This window comes from Galeopterus variegatus, unplaced genomic scaffold, assembly GCF_000696425.1.
Source record: "Galeopterus variegatus unplaced genomic scaffold, G_variegatus-3.0.2 Scaffold1889, whole genome shotgun sequence".
Lineage (NCBI taxonomy): Eukaryota > Metazoa > Chordata > Mammalia > Dermoptera > Cynocephalidae > Galeopterus > Galeopterus variegatus.
The window spans coordinates 212728-234891 of record NW_007728000.1 but is presented as its reverse complement, the minus strand read 5'-3'; the positions used below and the strand labels follow the sequence as shown (position 1 = coordinate 234891).

Sequence of the window (22164 nt, the reverse complement as noted above, 5' to 3'; positions counted from 1 at the left end):
TGGCCGGGCGGGGCGTGGGAGCAACGCCGAGGGCTGCGATCCCGGTGCTGGTCCCGGTCCGGTACGGGGGCGACACTGAGGGTTGCGATCCGTTGCCGGACACGGAAAAAGACAAAAAATAAATAAATAAATAAATATAAATAAATAAATAAATAAAAGAAAAGAAAAAAAAGATATATTGTGTTAAATAAAATGTTATCGAAATTAATTTCACCTATTTTTGTACTTTTAAAATGTGGCCACTAGGAAATCTAACATTATGTGTGTGGCCCACATTTTATTTCTATTAAACAGCTTTGGTCTAGCGACCTGGGTCTGTTATGAACTCATTTTAAGTGGTCAGGGTCTGGGTTTCCACTCTACCTGTAAGGAGCTTTAAAATTGTCCATCCCCCCATCACAGCAAGAAAACACTGATCAAACAGAAAATCAACAAAATTAAGGTCAGAGGACAAACCACCATCCCCCAAACCGGAGAGACAGTTGGATACACGGAATAAAGACCAGCTTACCTGAAGCAAGAGCCCCTGGGGCCAGAAACAGGTAGGAACACTTAAACGGTAACTTTGGCAAATTTCTAGAGGCTCAGTGTCCAGCTAGAGAGTTAAAAAACTCCTGGCGGCCCAAACTAAGGGAGACTCCCCTAACTGTGAGGGAAATATAGTCAGTATGGTCAGGCCCCTCTCGCCTCATATCCGGCTGGGTATGATTCAGCACATCCGTCCTCAATAAATTACATAAGGGTAGTGTTACTGCGCATGCGCGCCCATATACTCCTTGGTTCATTGCTACTATTGTGTACTTTTGGTATAAAAAGACAAGGCTCTGGACAGCAGATGGGTGGAGTCCATGTCGAAATAAAGCTTGTGTACTTTGCCAACGGCTCCTAGAATTTTTTTTCAATTACCTGACTCACAGTCTGTGCACAAAGGGGCTGAGGGGTCTGTGATCTTCCTGGACAATTGGCATAGCCATCAGGATTCTGAGCAGGTAAGGGAGCCATGAACCCCTTGGGAGGGGGAGGAAATGTGGCCACCCTCGAGTATGTGGTACCCATGGCCGTGTTCCTGTGGACTTGGGCTCTACTGGAAATGTGGGACCAGGTGGATGGGTCCCTGTGAGCACAAAGAAAGCCCTCCAGGTACTGGGCTCCATGGTGAAGGATGAGAAGTCCCAGAAAACAGCTGGCATAATTGGCTGGCTGCTGCTCACCACACTGTGAGCCAATATGGACCATGCACTCCATGATGTGACACGACTTTGGGAATTAAAGCAAAAGGCAGATACGCTGGAGGCGCGGTACATGCTCTGGAGTCTCAGGTACAACAACAGGCCACCAGTTGATGCCGAGGACGGTGATGAACCCAAGGTTCAGTATGTTCCTATGGAGGAGACTGTATGTCTCTTGGCACAACCCATTGTCCATCAGAAACTAAAGCATGAACAGCCCAAAGGACAAGGTGGACAACCGGTGGGCAACCCACAAGTGACCTGATTTACTACTTATGTCCCCTATACTCAAGCTGAGTTGGCAGATTTAGGGAAACTGTTCAGGCAGAAACAGGGCGAACCCCTAGCTGCTTGGCTTTTGTGGCTGTGGGACCTAGGGGCGGATGGTGTGATGTGCTCTGGTGAAGAGATGGAAAAGTTAGCCTCTTTTACGATGCACCTATCCCTGTGGTGGCAGTTACATAACAGTCGCAGATATGCACAGAGACAAAGTAACCACTCCTTGACGGAGTGGGTGAATGCAACCATCCGGACCGTGTGGACGAACCCCGGAGAACTGCCTAAAACTGTGAGTAGATGGCAAACATATGCCAAGTAGGTTCAGATAATTTGGGAGCTGGGGATGCGATAATCCATGTTTAATGTGAATACCCACGGCTGGATGCTGAACGTTTTACCGGCAGCATGAGAGGTGTAGTGCTGCAAAATGCACCATCAACATTCTTTGGGTCACTGGTGGCCATACTGGCCCAATACGTATGTCCTATACATGAAGTAATGACCATGATGGGCAATCTGGGCGAGACAGAGGGGAGGAGACAAAGGGGGTCTGAAAGGTGGTAAAGGTTAACTCTCTCCAAAATGCTCAGGCTGTCGCCTGAAAGGAACTGAGCAAAACAGCCATATGCAGATGTGGTTTGACTTGCTTACGGCAGGGAATGCTAGAGAAAAAAATCAACCAGCAGCCAAATGCGGTCCTGTTTGCCTTGTGGCAACAATTGCTCCCTGAACAGCATTATACCAGACTTCCAAAAGAGGCGAATGACAAGGTATGCCCAGTGAATCTGAAAGTTTTCCTGGCTACTTCCGTGGAGGTGGATGGACTGTTCTCTTTTGGCTAGGGAAAAAGTCAAGGTGCTTGCCGCATGGGGGCAGATAAGGACTGGAGGTCTCATGTTGAACTGGCAATACATTGGTCTGAAGCAAATGTGCAGCAAGAGTTAGCATTGGTGGATACTGGTACAGAATGCAGCCTGATACATGGCAATCCAGATAGGTTTCCAGGGGACTCAGTTAATGTTGATGGCTCTGGAGAACAGACTATTAAAGTCAAAGCTGTGTCTTTGCCACTAGTCATAGGACAATTGCCCCCTTGTGTATATACTGTGCATGTATCCACAGTAGCTGAATATATTTTGGGCATAGATGTACTTTATGGTTTGCACTTGCAAACAACAGTTGGGGAATTCTGGCTGTGGATCTGGACAGTGAAGCCTGTATTACAGGGACAAGCTAAACACGACCCACAGGTATTACCCAAGCCAAGATGTGTAGTCAATGTGAAAGGGTATTGCCTGATGGGAGGACATGCAGAGATAAGTGCCACTTGGAGTTAGAAAAGGTTGGTATCATTCATCCTGCACACAGCCCCTTTAATGTCCCGGTATGGCCAGTGAAAAAGCCTGATGGTACTTGGAGAATGACTGCGGATTATCAAGAACTGAATAAAGTAGTGCCTCTGTTGCATACAGCTGTGTCTTCAGTTCACGATTTAATGCATCAGCTGACGACTCAGCTAGGAACTTACCATTATGTACTGGACCTTGCAAATGCTTTTTTCTCTATCGTGACTTCAGCTGATAGACAAGATCAATTTGCCTTCACCTGGGAAGGAAGGCACTAGAGTTTTCAAGTGTTGCCCCAAGGCTACCTGCATAGCCCAACCATCTGTCATGGTTTAGTGGCTGAGGACTTAGCCAAGTGGACTAGGCCCAGCACAGTTATAGTGTTTCATTATATCGATGATGTCTTACTAACCTCTGATTCTCTTGCAGATCTAACCAAGGCAGCTCCAACGCTACTAGGCCATTTGGAACAATGTGGGTGGGCCATGAACACAACCAGAGTGCAAGGACCTGGGCTGTCTATCAAATTCTTGGGAGTTCGGCTGGGTGAGACATGGGTCATCCCAGAGGCTATTGTAGACAAGATACAGGCATACCCCTAGCTCACAACGGTGACACAACTACAGGCCTATTTAGGACTTTTGGGGTATTGGAGAGCTTTTGTACCCCATATGACCCAAATGGCCTGCCCACTGTATGCATTTACAAAGAAAGGTACCCCCTGGGACTGGACTGAGGAAGTAGAGCGGGCCTACCATGCTACTAAGAAGGTAATACAGCAACTGCAAGCTTTGCAAGTAGCTGATCCCACTAAACCTTTTGAATTGGATATTCATACAACCCAGGAAGGGTCAGGATGGGGTCTGTGGCAGAGGTGACCGATTCCGAACACCTACAGGACTCTGGTCTCAGCTCTGGAAGGGCGCTGAAGTGTGCTATTCTCTGATTGAGAAACAGTTGGCAGCTGTGTACTCTGCACTAATAGCCACTGAAGCAATTACAGGAACTGCCAAGATCCTAGTAAGGATGACATACCCCACACGAGGTTGGTTGTGCATGTGGGCAACTGCCCCCAAAATGGATATAGCTCAAACCCCCACTCTGTCCAAATGGGGAGCATATACAGAACAAAGAAGCACAGTGTCAACTAGTCCTTTGTCTAATGAGTTACAAACTGTGTTAGGACCAGTGGAAGTAGTGAAGGAAACGTTGGCACAACCTCTACCTTTGGAGGTGGAGGCCACACCTTTCCATGAGGAACAGGGACCTATTGCAGAGCAAGCGTGCTATACAGATAGCTCCAGCACAGGCCCCTCAACATCATGGACAGCTTTTGCCACCCAGCTCTTAACAGATACCATGTGGTATGAAAATAGTATAGGGCAAAGCAGCCAGTGGGCTAAGAGCAGTACGGATGGTGATAAAAAATGAGCCTGGGCCATTAACCATCTGAACTGACAGCTGGGCTGTGTACAAAGGTTTAACCCTTTGGATCTCTACTTGGAAGTACCAATGGTGGATGGTAGGCCACCAACTCCTGTGGGGAAAAGCCATGTGGCAAGAATTATGGGAATTAGGACATGAGAAAGAAGTGACTCTTTTCCATGTCACAGGACACTCCCCCTTAGCCAGCCCAGGCAATGACGAAGCCAATGCCATGGCTAAGGTAAGAGGCTGGAGACAACCCCAGCTGCTGATGTAGCCCAGTGGTTACATCGACGAATGCAGCATGCTGGCAGCAAAACCATGTGGATGGCAGCTCAAAGATGGGTCCTACCCATAAAATGGAAAGATATAGTAAACGCTTTTCGCATTTGTCCGGTATGGGCTCAAGAGAGTTCACACCCCTGATGGGTGTCACATACCGATGGACAGATAACTCAAGGAAGGGTGCCCCTTACCTGATGGCAAGTGGATTTTTTGGGACCATTCCCCACATCAGAGAATTTTAAGTATATTTTCATTGCCGTTGATATGGCTACAAGTCTTCTGTTTGTGTGGCCCTATGAAGCCCCAGAGCAGGTAAGCACTATTAAGGTACCGAATAGCCTTACGGCCATGTACAGTCAGCCCCTGGTCATAGAGAGTGATAATGGAACCCACTTTACTGGGCATGAAGTACAGAAGTGGGCTTCCCAGTTGTTTATTCAGTGGAAACTACATGTACCATACTATCCCCAGGCAGCGGGAATGACTGAACAGTACAATGGTCTTTTGGAAAAGGGATTGAAGCTATCTGCCCAACCCCCATCCCTGAAGGGGTGGACACAGCAGTTATGGCCAACAGTCAGGATTTTGAATGAGATACCCCACAAGGGCGGGCCGTCTCCGGTGGAGGCTCTGTTGCACAGAGCTGCAGCACCTGTTCAATTGCAGGTTACCACAAAGTATGATCTCCTGAAACCAGGATATTGTAAGAATGGAAATATTCTCTTACCAGCCCCAACCTGTTTGCAACAGAGACAGACAGTACAATGGGAATGGCCATGGAAAATAGAAGCCACCCTTGTATGTTGGGTAGGCTTAATGGGACCTTGGGGAAGAGGATTAGAGGAAGATTTACAAGTCTCACCTTGGGTAAGGAGTACTTGGCCTCTCTGAGTAAAAGTAATATGGCCTGGAACCGAGAAACACTATTTTAAAAGGTACATTTGTACTGTTATTGTGGTCAATCATGAGTTCCCCTATATTATTACATGTACAGTCTAAAAATCCAACAGTATTAGCTGATAATGTGTGGTATCATAAACCTGGTAAAACACCTGTTCCTGCAACTAGTTTGTCTCAAGATGGTAAACTGGCACGTATTTTGCCAGAGGGGCGAGAATTCCCCCTCTTGGCGCCAATAACTCCCTTGTCTTTTCACCCATAGTCTTGTGGCTACCGACATCGTAGTTGACTGGGTGCACACATATGCTCATGTGGTTAATGTGTCTGCTTGCTGGGTCTGCACCAAGATGCCTACCAGTGTGGCTGTGGGATTCCCGTGGAAAATTGCCTCGATGACAACTGTTAACTGGACCTGGTTGATGCAGGACTTTCCTTGTGATAAGACATACGATGTCACTAAATGACACATTGTATTAGAAATACTAGGCTGCCTAAATTCTAGTAAGCCATGGGAAGGATATAGTGTATGGGATGGGTTTTCATGGTTAGTAGCTGAAATAGTTGAGTTACAGGCGCAGGCTACAAGATGTGTTGAACGTACCATGGGTACAGAAATTGTGGGCTGCGGGCCAGCCTGTGGCTCACTTGGGAGAATGTGGTGCTGATAACGCCAAGGCCAAGGGTTTATATCCCTATAAGGTTAGCTCACTTGGGAGAGTGTGGTGCTGACAACACCAATTTAAGTGTTAAGATCCCCTTACTGGTCATCTTTAAAAAAAAAAAAAAGAAATTGTGGGCTGGGTTCCCAATCCTCAATGTCAAGAGATACAACATGATATTGTTTTTTTTTTTTTCCTTTTTGTCTTTTTTCGTGACCGGCAACGGATCGCAACCCTCAGTTTCACGCCCGTACCGGACCGGGACCGGCAACGGGATCGCAACCCTCAGTGTTGCCCCCGCGCCTCGTTCAGCCAGTGAGCGGGAACCGGTCTGTATGTGGGATCCGAACCCTCGGCGGGAGCGACAACATGATATTGTTTTTTTTTTTTTCCTTTTTGTCTTTTTTCGTGACCGGCAACGGATCGCAACCCTCAGTTTCACGCCCGTACCGGACTGGGACCGGCAACGGGATCGCAACCCTCGGTGTCGCACCCGCACCTCGCTCAGCCAGTGAGCAGGAACCGGTCTCCACATGGGATCCGAACCCTTGGCAGGAGTGCCTCCACGCTCCTAAGCGGCGCACTGTAGCAGTGCGCCACTGGGCCGGCCCACAACATGATACTGTTAATAGATCAAGAAATGCAGTAGTACCAGTACCACAGGGGACACTATGGGTGTGTGGAAACCATGGATGGCCATATCTCCCACATAACTGGATAGGCAGATGCACCTGGTGGGGTACACCTTATCTGCTGGCCTCAGTGTACACAACATCAGGTCGGGGTCCCTCTAACTGGGGCTCAATTAAGGCTAGTTACTGAATAAAACATATACCCTGATGGTATTATCCACTGGCTTTGTTTTTGCTACAAGGGGCTGTTATAGTGTCTGAAAGGCAAATAACTGCACTGGCCAATCATGTTGCCAGAGTTCTGAATCAAACCCATCACGCCTTAACTCTTTTAGATCAGGAACTGTACCAGATGAGAAAAGTGGTTTTACAAAACCTAATGGCCCTAGCCATGTTAACAGCTTCCCAGGGAGGGGTGTGTGCCCTCCTTGGAACAGAATGTTGTACTACATCCCTGACTATCATCATAATGTTGCTGAAGCCTTACATCATTTAACCAGTGAGATTCATGCTGTGCAAAAAATGACTGGAGACCCCCACCAGGAATGGTGGGCCAGTGTGTCATCTTCCTGGAGGTGGGTGTTAGTTGTATTGGGAGGGAGCACCTGTGTTTTAGTTGCTGCAGCCTGTATTGCTGCTGTGGTTTGTGGATGCAAGGGTCAGCCATCCTCGCTAAGGGAACATCGCAGAAGATCTCAGACATGTAGATTGTACAGCGAGGGACCCTGAAGGGGTGGGGTATGAGGAAAATGGAGTCAGTATGGTCAGTCCCCTCTCGCCTCATATCCAGCTGGGTATGATTCAGCAGATCCTTCATAAATAAATTATGTAACAGTAGTGTTACTGTGCAAGCGTGCCCATATACTCCTTGGCTCACTGCCACTATTGTGTACTTTTGCTATAAAAGGACAAGGCTCTGGACTGCGGGCAGGCAGAGTCCATGTCGAAATAAAGCATGTCTTCTTTGCCAATGGCTCCTAGAATTTTTTTTTTTCAATTACCTGACTCGCAGTCCGCAGAGGGGTCTGTGATCTTGCCCAGCACCTACTTTTCTGGGTTTTGCCTCCAGGAGCCTCCCCAGGTCGTCATGGTGAAGATTCTAGAAAAATCTCCTCATGTTTGGCCAGGGATATGGGAAAAGTAATAATTTTGAAATAATCCCAGAGTATTCTCCATAACAAAGGCTTACCCAACTAGGGAAAAGACATTACTAGAGCCTCATCCAACTGGGGGAAGGGAAATGACCCAACTCCATCCCTTCTAGCTTCCCTATCTCACTTGTGAAGGTCACAGCCCATGGCCAGAGGCTCACTAAAAGACTGAGACCTTATAAGATTACAGAAGGCTTTCGCTCTTATCAACATTACCTCTACAAGAACAGGGCTCCTGTATACAGTGGATTATAGGTGAAGGAACTACAAGGCTTATATTCTATTTAAGAAGAAATTTCTAGGAATCCCAAAGACAACAGGGGAGACAAAAACAAGGAAACTAGAGGAAACTGAAGTCTCTCTGACCTGTAGTTATGGTAGCCATTAAACACAGTCTAGGGCCGGCCCGTGGCTCACTCGGTAGAGTGCGGTGCTGATAACACCAAGGCCTCGGGTTCGGATCCCATATAGGGATGGCCGGTTCGCTCACTGGCTGAGCGTGGTGCTGACAACACCAAGTCAAGGGTTAAGATCCCCTTACCGGTCATCTTTTAAAAAAAAAAACACAGTCTAACCCCTAGCCGGATAAATATGAAACCTCACACTAAGGCCTATTTACCTCAGTTTCTTTTACATTCTACATCATGTCTAGCTTTCAACTAAAAATTATAGGCGTGCTTAATGGCAAGAGAAAACACCAACTAAAGAGATAAAGCAAGCCTCAGAACCAGACTCAGACACAGCAAAAGATTTTTGAATTATCATACTGGAAATTTAAAATAACTTTCATTAACAGACTAAGGGCTCTGATGGAAAAAGGGGACAACATGAAAGAATAGATGGATAATGTAAGCACAGGGATCAGAACTCTAAGAAAAAACCAAAAGGAAATGTTAGAAATAAAAAACTGTAACATAAAGGAAGAATGCCTTTGATGGGCTCATCAGTAGATTGGACACAGCCGAGTAAAGAATCAGTGAGTTTGAAGATATGTCCATAGGAACTTCTGAAAGTGAAATCTAAAGAGAAAAAAGAATGATAAAACAAGAGCAGAATATCCAAGAACTGTGGAACAATTAAAAACGGCAGAACGTATGCATAACGAGAATACCATAAGGAGAAGAGAGGAAGAAGCAGAAGATATATTTGAAATTACCATTAAGAATTTTCCAAATGCAATGACAGAAATCAAAGCACAAATCCAGGGAGCTCAGAGAATACCACATAGGATAAATAACAAAAAACTCTACACCAAGGTATATCATATTCAAACTGCAGAAACCAAAGACAAAGAGAAAAACCTGAAAGAAGCCAGAAGAAAAAACCCCACCTAAGCTATAGAGGAGCAAGGATAAGAATTACATCAGACTTCTTTTCATAAAACATGCAGTAAGAACAGAATGGAGTGAAATATTTAAAGACTCGAAAGAAAATAACCAGCAATGTAGGACTTTGTATTCCATGAAATTATCCTTCAAAAATGAAGGAGAAATACCATACCAGCCAGCCACCAAAAAAAAAAAAAAAAAAAAAAAAAAAAAAAAAAGGAAAGGAGAAATAAAGACATAAAGACTTTCTTACACAAACAAAAATGAAAGGAATTTGTCTCCAGTTAACCTGCCTTGCAAAAAATGTTCAAAGAAGTTCCTTAGAGACAAGGAAAATGATACAGGTCAGAAGCCTGGACGTATATAAAGGAAGAAAATTAGACAAAGAAAAAATGAAGGTAAAATAAAATCTTTATTTTCTTATTCCAATTTGATCTAATTGGTAACTGTTTCTCCAAAGTAATAACAGCAACAATGCATTGGGTGATTATAGCATATGGATAACTGGAATAATGACAGCACTGTAGTAAGGAATGGGAGGGAGGAATTAGGGATATTCTGCTGTAAGGTACAAATACTACCTGTGAAGCAGTATGACGTGATTTCAAAGTGGACTTGGATTAGCTGTAAATGTATATTGTAAACTATAGGGAAACCACTAAAAAAAATTTTTTTTTGGTGGCAGGCCAGTACAGGAAATTGAACCCTTGACCTTGGTGTTATCAGCACCTTGCTCTAACCAACTGAGCTAACCAGCCAGCCCTTAAATATTTTTAAAAAGAGGTATAATCGATATGCTAACAGAGGGGAGAAAATGTAATCATATAAAATGTTCGATTAAAGTAAGGTAACAGTCAAGGGCTGGCTGGTTAGCTCAGTTGATTAGAGTGGGGTGTTTATACACCAAAGTCAAGGGTTAGGATCCCCGAACCAGCCAGCTCTACCTACGCACCGCCCCACCAGAAAAAAGAGAAGGCAGAAAAAGAAGGGAAGATTTTTTTAAAAAGAAATAATTAATAAGGGCAATAAGTAGAAAATAATTACAAACATGAACAGATAAACTAGTACATCCATGCAATGGAATATTAGTCAGCTATAAAAAGAAATGAGTGTTCAAGCCACAAAAATATGTGGAGGGGACCAGCCCATGGCTCACTTGGGAGAGTGTGGTGCTGATAACACCAAGGCCACAGGTTTGGATCCCATATAGGGATGGCTGGTTAGCTCACTGGGTGAGCTTGGTGCTGACAACACCAAGTTTAAGATCCCCTTACCAGTCATCTTTAAAAAAAAAAAAAAAACCGTGGAGGAAGCTTACATGAATATGCTTAATGAAAGAAACCAATCTGGGCCAGGTCGGTGGCGCACTGCTACAGTGCACCACTTGGGAAGCGCGGCAGCGCTCCCACCGAGGGTTCGGATCCCACATACAGACCGGCCGCTCACTGGCTGAGCGAGGGGCGGGAGCAACACGGAGGGTTGCGATCCCGTTGCGATCCCGGGACGATCCCGTGGCCGGTCCCTGTCCGGTACGGGCGTGACACTGAGGGTTGCGATCCGCTGCCGGTCACGAGAAAAGACAAAAAGGAAAAAAAAAAAAAAAAGAAAGAAACCAATCTGAAGACTAGTGTATAATTCCAATGAGAGGACAGTTAGGAAAAGGCAAGACTGTGGAGACAGTAAAAAGACCAGTGGTTTCCAGGGTTTGGGGGAAGAACTGAGTAGGGAAGCACAGGGCATAGTTTGGGTGATGAACCTATTCTGTATAAACTGTAATGGTGGATAATAATTTTGCATTTGTGAAAACCCATAGAACTGTATGACACAAAGTGCAAACCCTGATGTAGACAATGGACTTTAGTTAATAATAATGTATCAATATTAGTTCCATAACACTGAGTTCTGAAAGTTCTTTGTATTTTTTAGATATAAATACTTTATTGGATATGTGGCTTGGAAATTATTCCAAATATTCCACCGTATGGATGTGACCCTAACATACCACAGTAATGCAGGATGTTAATAATCAGGGAAACTCTGTGCTGGGTGTTGGCATGTGTACATAGAACTCTATGTACTATCTGCTCAATTATACTGTAAATCTAAAATTCTTTGGAAAACAAACCCTGTTATTTTAAAAAATCTGAGTATCATTTTTCCTCATTTTACAATGAGGATAGAGGATTAAGTTATCTTTTTCCTTCTGTCTTTAATATTTACAACTTTCCACTTTTATTTATTTTGGGGGGGGTGGCTGGTGTTACTAGCACCATGCTCTAACCATGAGCTAACCAGCCAGCCCTATTTTTCCCTTTTAAATAGTCTTTTTTTTTTTTTAAAAAAAAAAAAGATGACCGGTAAGGGGATCTCAACCCTTGGCTTGGTGTTGTCAGCACCACGCTCAGCCAGTGAGCAAACCGGCCATCCCTATATAGGATCCAAACCTGTGGCCTTGGTGTTATCAGCACCGCACTCTCCCGAGTGAGCCACGGGCCGGCCTTAAATAGTCTTTTTAATTTTACTTATTTATTCATTTATTCTAAAATATTTATTTATTTATTTTTGATTTTACATATTGATGGGGTACAGAGTTGATTATCAGTATTTGTGCACAGTTTTTGATAATCAAATCAATATTGTTAGCATGTTCATTATTACATATCATAATTACTCTTTGCGTCCCTTACCCAATTACTCCCTAACCCTTCTTCCCCTCTCCATTTCTCACCTCTAGAAACTATGTCTGTTCTCTCCTTCTGAAAGTTCAACATTTTATTGTGGTCTTTCTTTTCTTTTCTTTTCTCTCTCTCTTGCTCCCACTTATGAGAGAGGACATGCAGTATTTCTCTCTCAGTGCCTGGCTTATTTCACCTAACATAATTTTCTCCAAGCTCATCCATGTTGCAGCAAATGGCAGAATTTCATTCTTTTTTATGGCTGAGTAGTATCCATTGTGTATATATACCACTTTTTCCTTATCTAGTCATCCGCCGATGGACGTTTGGGTTGGTTCCATATCTTGGCTATTGTAAATAGAGCTGCGATGAACATGGGAGTGGAGGTTCCCTTCAACATGATGATTTCCATCCCTTTCGGTATATACTCGGAAGTGGAATTGCTGGGTCATATGGTAGACCCATCTGTAGTTGTTTGAGAAACCTCCATACTGTTTTCCATAACAGCTGTAATAGTTTACAGTCCCACCAACAGTGCAGAAGAGTTCCCTTTTCTCCACATCCTTGTTTTCCATTTGCATTTCCCTGATGATTAGTGATGTTGAACATCTTTTCATGTACCTGTTGGCTATTTGTATGTCTTCCTTTGAAAAATGTCTATTCAGCTCCTTTGCTCATTTTTAATTGGATTCTTCTTCTTCTTCTTTTTTTTTTTTACTGTGAAGTTGTTTGAGTTCCTTGTATATTCTGGATATTAATCCCTTGTTGGATGTGTAGTTTGCAAATATTTTCTCCCACTATGTAGGTTGTCTTTTCACTCTGTTGATTGTTTCCTTTGCTGTGCAGAAGCATTTTAGTTTGATATAATTCCATTTGTTTATTTTTTCTTTTGTTGTCTGTGCTTTTGGGGTCTTATGCATAAAGTCTTTGCCCAGTTCTACATCCTGAAGTGTTTCCCCTATGTTTTCTTCTAGGAATTTTATAGTTTTGGGTCTTATACTTAAGTTTTTAATCCATTTTGAGTTGATTTTGGTATATGATGAGAGGTATGGATGGGTCTAGTTTCATTCTTCTACAATGGATGTACAGTTTTCCTAGCACCATTTACTGAAGAGGCTGTCCTTTTCCCAATGTATGTTCTTGGTGCCTTTGCCAAAAATCAGTTGGCTTTAAGTACCTGGGTTGATTTCTGGGTTCTCTATTCTGTTCCATAGGTACATGGTGTGTTTTTATGCCAGTACCATGTTGTTTTGGTTACTATAGCTTTGTAATATAGTTTGAAGTCAAGGTAGTGTAATGCTTCTGGTTTTTTGAATTGTTTTGGCTACTTGGGGTCTTTTGCTGTTCCATATGAATGTTAGAATGGTTTTTTATATTTCTGTGAAGAATGTCATTGGTGTTTTGATGGGGATTGTACTGAATCTGTAGACTGCTTTGGGTAGTATGGACATTTTCACCATGTTAATTCTTCCAATCCATGAACAAGGAATGTCTTTCTGTTGCTTTGCCTCACACGGGGTGGCAGAGGTACAAAAAGGATTACTCAAAGCCCATTTCTTCTGAGCAGTGAGACACCCTAAAGGGGTTAACTTCCTGGAACCCTCAAGAGAGAAATTAATCCCTGACTGGGGTTCTGTCTCAGTATTTATTCTCCAGGCCAGAAAGTTATAGAAAAGGAACACAGGTGGAGTCATGGCTAAGTATAGTTTAACAACAGAAGCTGGTAACATCAGTTAAATAACAAAGTGACATTCCATAATGCAATTTGCAAAAAGTTAAGTCGATCCACCAACAAAAGCTTGTCCTTAGCAAATATTTTCTTTCCTTACAGCAATTTCCTTAGTAAGTTTACGTAACAATCAAGTAAGGTTAACCTGCACCAAGGACATCTACCCTTTGAGACAGCAATTTTGCTGTGTTACAATTCTATATCTACAATAGAGACTTTAGTCTGGGGAAAGTTTCCTGTCTTTTGCAAGCTTATCATTTCTATACATAATTTTAAAAAGTTAGGTTAAACCTGAAACTATAGGGCTTTGGAAACTAGGCCCTATGAAATACATTTGCTTTATAAATGTTAGTATACTCCACATCTTTCCATCTTTTGGTGTCCTCTTCTATTTTTTTCAGCAGAGTTTTGTAGTTCTCATTACAGAGATCTTTCACCTCTTTGTTAAAATTTATTCCTGTATTTTATTCTTTTGGTAGCTGTTGTAAATGGGTTTGCTTTCTTGATTTCTTTTTCTGCTTATTCATTGTTGGTGTATAAGAATACTACTGATTTTTGTGTATTGATTTTGTATCCTGCAACTTTACTGAATTCATTTATCAGCTCTTAAGAGTTTTCTGGTAGAGGTTACGGGCTTTTCTACATATAGGATTATGTCATCTGCAAACAGTGACAATTTGACTTCATCTTTTCCAATCTGGATGCTCCTTATTTCTTTCTCTTGTCTGATTGCTCTGGCCAATACTTCTAATACTACACTGAACAGGAATAGGGAGAGTGGGCATCCTTGTCTTGTTCTTGCTCTTAAAGGAAAAGCTTTCAGTTTTTCCCCATTCAGGATGATGTTGGTAATGGGTTTGTAATATATGGATTTTCTGGGGTCGAGATATTTTCCTTCTATACCTAATTTGTTGAGGGTCTTTATCATGAAGAGATGCTGAATTTTGTCAAATGCTTTTTCTACATCTATTGAGATAGTCATATGGTTTTTGTCCTTGCTTTTGTTGATGTGGTGTATTACATTTATAGATTTGCATATGTTGTATCCCTGGGATGAATCCCACTTGATAGTGGTGTGTAATCTTTTTGATGTGCTGTTGTATTCTCTTTGCTAATATCTTGTTGAGGATTTTTACATCTATGGTCATCAAGGATATTGGCCTGTAGCTTTCTTTCTTTTGTTGTGGCTTTGTTTGATTTTGGTATCAGGGTGATGCTGGGTCTCATAAAATGAATTTGGGAGAATGGCCTCTGTTTCAATTTTTTGGAATAGTTTGAGAAGGATTGGTTTTAAGCAACTGTTATTGGATCTAAAAGGAGAACAAAATCCCAACACAGTAATAGTTGGGGACTTTAACACACTGCTTGCAGCATTGGACAGATCATTTAGACAAAGAACCAACAGAGAAATACTGGACTTAAACAACACTTTAGACCAAATGAACTTGACAGACATATACAGAACATTTTATCCAACAACAACAGAATGTACATTCTTCTCATCAGCACATGGATCATTCTTCAGGATAGACCACATGTTAGGTCACAAATCAAGTCTCAACAAATTTAAAAAGACTGAAATTATATCAAGTATATTTTCACACTATAATGGAATAAAATTAGAAATTAACAACAAACAAAACTATGGAAACTATCAAATTCATGGAAATTAAACAACATGCTCCTGAGCGACCAGTAGATCAAAGAAGAAATAAAGCAGGAAATAAAAATATTCCTTGAATCAAATGAAAATACAAGTACAATTTACTAAAACCTATGGGATATTGCAAAAGTACTAAGAAGGGAGTTTTTTGCAATAAGCGCTTACATCAAAAGAATAGAAAGACTTCAAATAAACAACCTACTGTTAAATCTCAAAGAACTAGAAAAATAAGATCAATCTAATCCCCAAACTAGGAGATGAAAGAAATAACATCTAGCAGAACTAAATAAAATAGAAATCAAAAGAATTATAAAAAAAAAAATCAATGAAAAAAAGTTCATTCTTTGAGAGGATAAACAAAATAGACAAGCCACTGGCCAGACTAACTAAAAAAAGAAGAGAGAAGACCCGAATAACTAAAATCAAAAATGAAAAAAGAGACATTACAACTGACACAACAGAAATACAAAGAATCATTACAAACTATTATGAATGACTATATGCCAAGAAATTTGAAAACCTGGAGGAAATGGATAAAATTCTGGATACATGCAAACTACCATGACTGAACCAAGAAGAAATATAAAACCTGAACAGGCTAAGAACAAGCAACAAGATTGATGCGGTAATCAACAGTCTCCCAACTAAGAAAAGCCCAGGACCAGATGCCTTTACTGCTGAATTCTACCAAACCTTTAAAGACTTTTTAGTTTAGATCAATTTTATGTTCAGAGAAAAACTGAGCAGAAAGTAGAGTTCCCATATGCACCTGCTCCCAATTCCAGCTTCTTCCACTATCAAATTCCTGCACTAGCGTGGTGGCCCTGTTGTTAAAATCAACGAATCTACCACATCAATTTTGTTTGTTTGAGAAATTCTTAAAATAGTTTCTCCTCATGTAAAGAAAAAAAAATCTCAACCTTAACCTCAGATTTAATACAAAAATCAGATCAAAATGGATTTTAGATTTTAGTGTAAAACATAAACTTTATAAGAAGCATAGGATAAATTCTTCAGGACATAGGGGTTGGTGAACAGTTCTTAGACATGTCACTAAAAGTAAGATACATAAGAGAAAAAAATTGATACATTGCACTTCATCAAAATTAAAAACTTTTGGACTGGCTGGTTAGCTTTGTTGGTTAGAGCACTGCCTTGTAATGCCAAGGTAAAGGGTAAAGGGTTTGGATCCCTGTACTGGCCAGCAGCCAAAAATAAATAAATAAATAAATAAATAAAATATTTTGGGCTGGCTGGTTAGCTCAGTTGATTAGAGCACCACCTTGTAACACCAAGGACAAGTGTTCAGATTCCTATACTGGCTAGCTGCCAAAAATAAGATGTTTCTTTTTTTCAGGGAAAGGTTTACTAGCACTATGCTCTCCCGTGTAAATTAACCCACCAACCAGGGAAAGGTTCAGATAAAGAGAAATGCAACTTTTTTTTTTTTTTTTTTAAAAAGATGACCGGTAAGGGGATCTTAACCCTCGACTTGGTGTTGTCAGCACCACGCTCAGCCAGTGAGCAAACTGGCCATCCCTATATAGGATCCGAACCCGTGGCCTTGGTGTTATCAGCACCGCACTCTACCGAGTGAGCCACAGGCCGGCCTAGAAATGCAACTTTCTTAGAAGCTCTGCACTATCACTTAGTTGTATGTTAAAACGAAGCAAACTTTGGTTTCGTTCATGTATCATGTAGCATAAGATCAAGTTAAGACATAAAAAAGTAAACAACCAATTCTAATAAGTGGTGAATTAAAAACAATTCCTTTTTTATGGAAGTGATTTAGGGAGGGGTAGGAAAACACACTATGTAAAGCTAATAAAAGAAAAGCTCCCTCAGGAAATGAGTTTTTTTTTTTGTCCTTTTTGAGACCAGCCGCACTGCGCTCAGCCAGTGAGCGCTGTGAGCGCACTGGTCATCCCTATATAGGATCCGAACCCGCAGCGGGAGCGCTGCTGCACTCCCAGTGCGCACTCTCCCGAGTGCGCCACAGGCTCGGCCCAGGAAATGAATTTTAAAACATTTATATTCATCCCTTATTTTTCACTTTTTTTCTAGCAAGGAACAGAAAACTCAATAGTTAGCTATCGAAGTTCAACATACAACTATTAAATTAAGCAAAGGATTATTAGTCCTTGTTCTGGCACTCTCAGGGAAAGGGCTGTTTGTGTCAGGTAACAAACAGTCAGTGAAAGTTTTACATTTTTTACCTACTTTTCAATATAGTTTTAACTTCTAGTTAAGTCTGTTAAATAAAAATTATTGTGCCCCTTCTTCCCACACTTGTTGTAGCTAAATAGATGCTCAAGAAGACAAGCAGGAACATCTTTGAGGGGAGAAGTACTGGTTAGGGGGAGAGACTAAAGTGTATAGGATCTGTTGGTGCTGACATCTCACCAAGAAGTTGCCTTTATAAACAAATCAACCATATATCTGTGCTTTGCCAAAGACTAAGGCTTATAATAAGAAGAGGACTGGAAATCTCAGTGAGTTACTTGGACAGTTTTCTCATAGGAGGAATAATATCTAGTGTTCTATAGCACTGTAGGGTGGTTATAGTTAACAACAATTTATCATATAGTTTCAATTAGCTAGAAGAGAGGATTTTGAGTGTTCCAAAGACAAAGAAATGATAAATGTTTGAGATAATGAAAAAAAATCAGTTGTTGCCAGGGTTTCCAGGGAGGAAGGAGGGAGAGGAGGAGGAAGGGATGACTAGATGGAGCCCCGAGGATTTTTAGGGGCTCGACACTGAGGGTTGCGATCCGTTGCCGGTCACGAAAAAAGACAAAAAGGGGAAAAAAAAAATCAAAAAAAAAAAAAAAATAATATATCCATATTGGTTCATAATTGTAACAGATGTACCACACTAATGTAACATGTTAATAATGGGAGAACTTGTGTATGTGTGTGTGGGGGGGAGGGTATGAAAACTATCTGCACTTTTTGTTCAATTTCTTTGTAAACCTAAGACTGCTAGAAAATAAAGTCTATTACTTAGGGGGTTAAAAAGAAAGAAAAATAAAGAATTATATAATTTAAAAAAATAAAATAAAAAATAGAGGCTGCCAGAAGTGCAGAGAAACAAACACATTTCTACACTCCAAATAAGGCCTGTGGCTGTGATAAAAAGAATCCCAGGAAAAAATTCAGGAATAAAAATGGAGAAAGTGACACTTCAGACTGAGATTACCAGACACATCCATGGAATTAAGGAGGAAAAGGAAACTGAGAAACCAAAAAAGCCCTCACACCAGTTATTTAAAGCTTGGGATGACCAGGAGATCCAGAGTTTCCTAAAAGAATGGGAATTTCTAGAATGTGTAGATTCGAGGAAGAAGAACTATAAATGGTCTAAAGCAATTGCCCAGTGTCTAAGGCAGAGGAGAATAAAGAGCCAGCAACAATGTCTCTAGATGATGAGTTCGAAGGACTCAAACTGGACTACACACAAGGCCAACCAAGGAACAAACCCTTGCCCTGTCCTTTTGGAGATGCCCTATTTAGGATTCTGGGATACAGATGAAAGGATAACATCTTTTCAGGTCCTCCCTGTGCAGATACAGTTGACCTTCCACCTCCTGAGTACCAGCCCCAGGTCTGTGGCAGACTTGTACCCTCTCAGCCCTTTCAGGAGCTGCTGTGGGCACCCCACCTTTGGTCTTCATGGAGGATCCTCAGGTACCCGAATGAGAGCTCTGGAACATGAACCTTCCATTGTCAAGTCCATGTTGGTGTCCTGCCTTTCTCCCAGGAGTCTCCAGCCCCCAGCAGCAGTGGTTGACCTCTTCCGACTGATTCAGATCCTGAAGTTAAAGACAATTAGACCTACATCCTGACTCTGTTTGAAAGACAACAGAATAGTATGATTGTATACACTGGTGTGATTCTTTCCTTCCCCAGCCCAATGTAACAAGAATCAAATGTGAAATATATTAATGATCATGACCCTCAAAAAAAAAGTATATATATATATATATATATATGCACACATATACACACAGATGTATGTATGCATTATATATCTACGGAGAGGTCATTGTTTTTGCCTAAGTTCCTGCACTGGGCCCTAGAAGACCAGACAAAATATAAATGGAGTCATCCCTGCTAAGTTCCAACCCACTTAGGTCTGACCTTTTGAGAAGTCAGGAGAAAGAGAGAGCCAATTTCCCGCCTTTTCTTTTTTTTTTCCTTTTTGTCTTTTTTTGTGTCCGGCAACGGATCACAACCCTCAGTGTCGCGCCCGTACTGGACCGGGACCAGCAACGGGATTGCAACCCTCGGTGCTGCTCCCGCACCTCGCTCAGCCAGCGAGCAGGAACCGGTCTGTATGTGGGATCCGAACCCTCAGCGGGAGCGCCACCACGCTCCCAAGCGGCGCACTGCAGCAGTGCGCCACCGGGCCGGCCAGAGAGAGCCAATTTCCCAAACAGGCCAGTTTAAATCTTCAATAAGTATGACAAGGAAGTTCCCTCCGCTTTAATTCTTACACAAAAGAGATAGCCTGAAGTAACTAGTGTGTTATTTTTCCATCATTGTCTCCCTGTCCCCACCTTCCAAGGAAAGTAACTTTGAAATGACCAATCCGCTTTTTGTTCTTTGTTTCTTCTTTCTTCAGTCTTTCCTGTCTATAAAAATCAACCTCCTCTGCTTGGCCCATTAGAACACTTGTTCTGTTTTATGGAATAGCGTGTTGCTCAATTCTAGACTCGCGATAGAGCCAATTGAGATGTTTAACTAAATTGTTCTTTGACGACTCTGACTTAATAGTTTAAAAAATATATACCCTCCGGGCCGGCCCGGTGGCGCGCTGGATAAGTGCGCCGCTTGGGAAGCGCGGTGGCGCTCCCGCCCGAGGGTTCGGATCCCACGTACAGACTGGTTCCCGCTCACTGGCTGAGCGAGGCGCGGGAGCAGCACCGAGGGTTGCAATCCCGTTGCTGGTCCCGGTCCAGTACGGGCGCGACACTGAGGGTTGTGATCCGTTGCCGGACACAAAAAAAGACAAAAAGGAAAAAAAAAAGAAAAGGCGGGAAATTGGCTCGTATAACTTCGTATAATGTATGCTATACGAAGTTATTACGAGATATGGAATAAATACATAGTTAACTTAATTTTTATGCTAACAGGTATGTTTATGTTTGCTAATATATTCCTCTTTATCTAAGAAGATATATTGGCTAGCTTAGAGCTCATCTTCTCAAAGTATATAAATCAACAGATTCTCAATCTTTAAAAGTCCTTTATTAACTGAGTTTCATTTAGACTTTCTAGCCAAGGATGAAATAAAAAATAAGATGTTTAGAATTTGAAGTTTCCAGAGGATGGAACAATAACAATGAAAAATCTAGAAGATGGAAGAAATTTCTGCCTGGGCTCTGGGAAGGAAAATCAGAACCTTCCTGGAGAGTGGAAAACATGGGACTATGCTTCATGTAGACCTGGGGTTTGATTTAACATTTCTCCAAAGAGGTATTTCTGTGTGGGTAAAATGATTTGCCCAGTGACACATACTCTAAAACAAATTTAAACAGTAATTTTTTCGGCCGCTGGTTAGTACAGGGCTTGATAAACAGTGATTTACATTTTTGAAAAAAAAAATTCAGAGGACAAAATAATCCTTGTAGACTAAGCTGGCACTGTCTGTTAACATAAGCTAAACCTGGCTGATAATACTTGAAAAGTCTTCCTTTTTACCAAGCCTCCTGGAATGGAAGCTATCAAACTTTAGGGTTGAGGATAAAGTTTTAAGATGCTAAGAAACAAGATAATTAGTCCTTTTTTGTGCACAGTACTTTTAACAGAAAGGCTTGAGAAAGTAAGACGACTCCAGAGCGTCAGAGTCTAAATTGAAAAAAAAGGTTGAAATTCCTATCTGGTTGCACCGTCTGGTACAAATTTTGGGTCGCAGAGGTCTGCTCTACACACCTTACCACGACCTTGAAGACAAGTGGCCGTTCCCACCACACTGAAGGACGGGACCAAAGAGGGAAGCGGGGCCTCCTCGGAGATAAGATGGCGGCCTCGCGACGCTCTGGACTGCCTTAGCCACCACTCGGTAGCCGGAAGTCCTCCGGCCTTTGCCTTAAGGAAGCGGAAGCAAAGGGGCGGCTGGCAGCTCTGGTATTGCTCTGCGAGGCCGGCTTGTGAGCCGCGCCAGTGGAAAGGCGCGTGTCGGCCTCTCACTGGCGCAACCTTCACCGCTAGTGCCGCTCCGCTCCGCTCCGCCCCACCCTGTCGTTGTCGCAGCCGCTGCAGCGGACGAAGCCCTGCTCAGGCATGGGCAGCAAGGGGGACACGAGCGGTGCTTGTGCCGCAGCTGCGTGGCCGGTGACAGGTACCTAGGGGTGGCGTGGGGAGGCCTCATGGACGGGGAGAGAGTCTGGGGCGCGAGGCGACCCTGTACCCGGTCACCTTGAGCTTCTGCCCTACCCTGACTCAGTTTCCCAGCCATCCATCTATTCGCGAGCGCTCCGAGTTGCCTTCAGTGGTCTTCCAGGCAAGGTGTCGCTTCCGCAGAGGTGGCGACAGGCTCTCTTCACCGGTCTTGAGACTTCTTTGAAGAGCTTTGAGACCCAAATGCCCAAGTGCAGCAGGAAGTGGGGGAAGTGCCCTAACATAAATTTAGACCAAACCTGACCCTAAGTATGTTGAGAGCCGGCACTTTGCAGGACTCTGATTGGAAAGCGACTTGCTTCTTTTAAAGATTTCAGTTTTCCCCGAAATGAATTCGGGTGATGCATATTGGTTGCCCTTTTCATTTAATACTAAAATCTGTTGGCTGGAAATTGGATAATCTTGTTTCACTTTTAGCGTGGGACCTGTCGGAAGAAGGAGATCTGAGTACATTGCCAATA

At 42.6% G+C, this 22164-nt stretch overlaps 1 protein-coding gene and 1 long non-coding RNA gene across 3 annotated transcripts in view; one reads left to right on the top strand and one right to left on the bottom strand.

The window, feature by feature from the left end:
• The window catches only part of LOC103595923, a 73182-nt gene extending 51875 nt beyond the window's left edge, over positions 1-21307 (bottom strand). The window contains exons 1-2 of the long non-coding RNA XR_551001.1: positions 21236-21307; positions 18963-19113 (exon numbers count right to left, since the gene is read on the bottom strand). This is a non-coding gene — a long non-coding RNA (uncharacterized LOC103595923). The remainder of the gene's footprint in view (positions 1-18962; positions 19114-21235) is intronic.
• A 125-nt stretch (positions 21308-21432) lies between these two features.
• Positions 21433-22164, top strand: part of UGGT1 (UDP-glucose glycoprotein glucosyltransferase 1) — a 120978-nt gene continuing 120246 nt past the window's right edge. The window contains exon 1 of one of the 2 annotated variants that reach the window (XM_008579456.1): positions 21433-21811. Coding sequence is in view for 1 of the 2 variants with exons in the window: in XM_008579455.1 (XP_008577677.1) it covers positions 21587-21644 (58 nt within the window). In the remaining variant the exon portion in view is untranslated. The remainder of the gene's footprint in view (positions 21812-22164) is intronic. The other variant, XM_008579455.1, reaches the window with a different exon arrangement.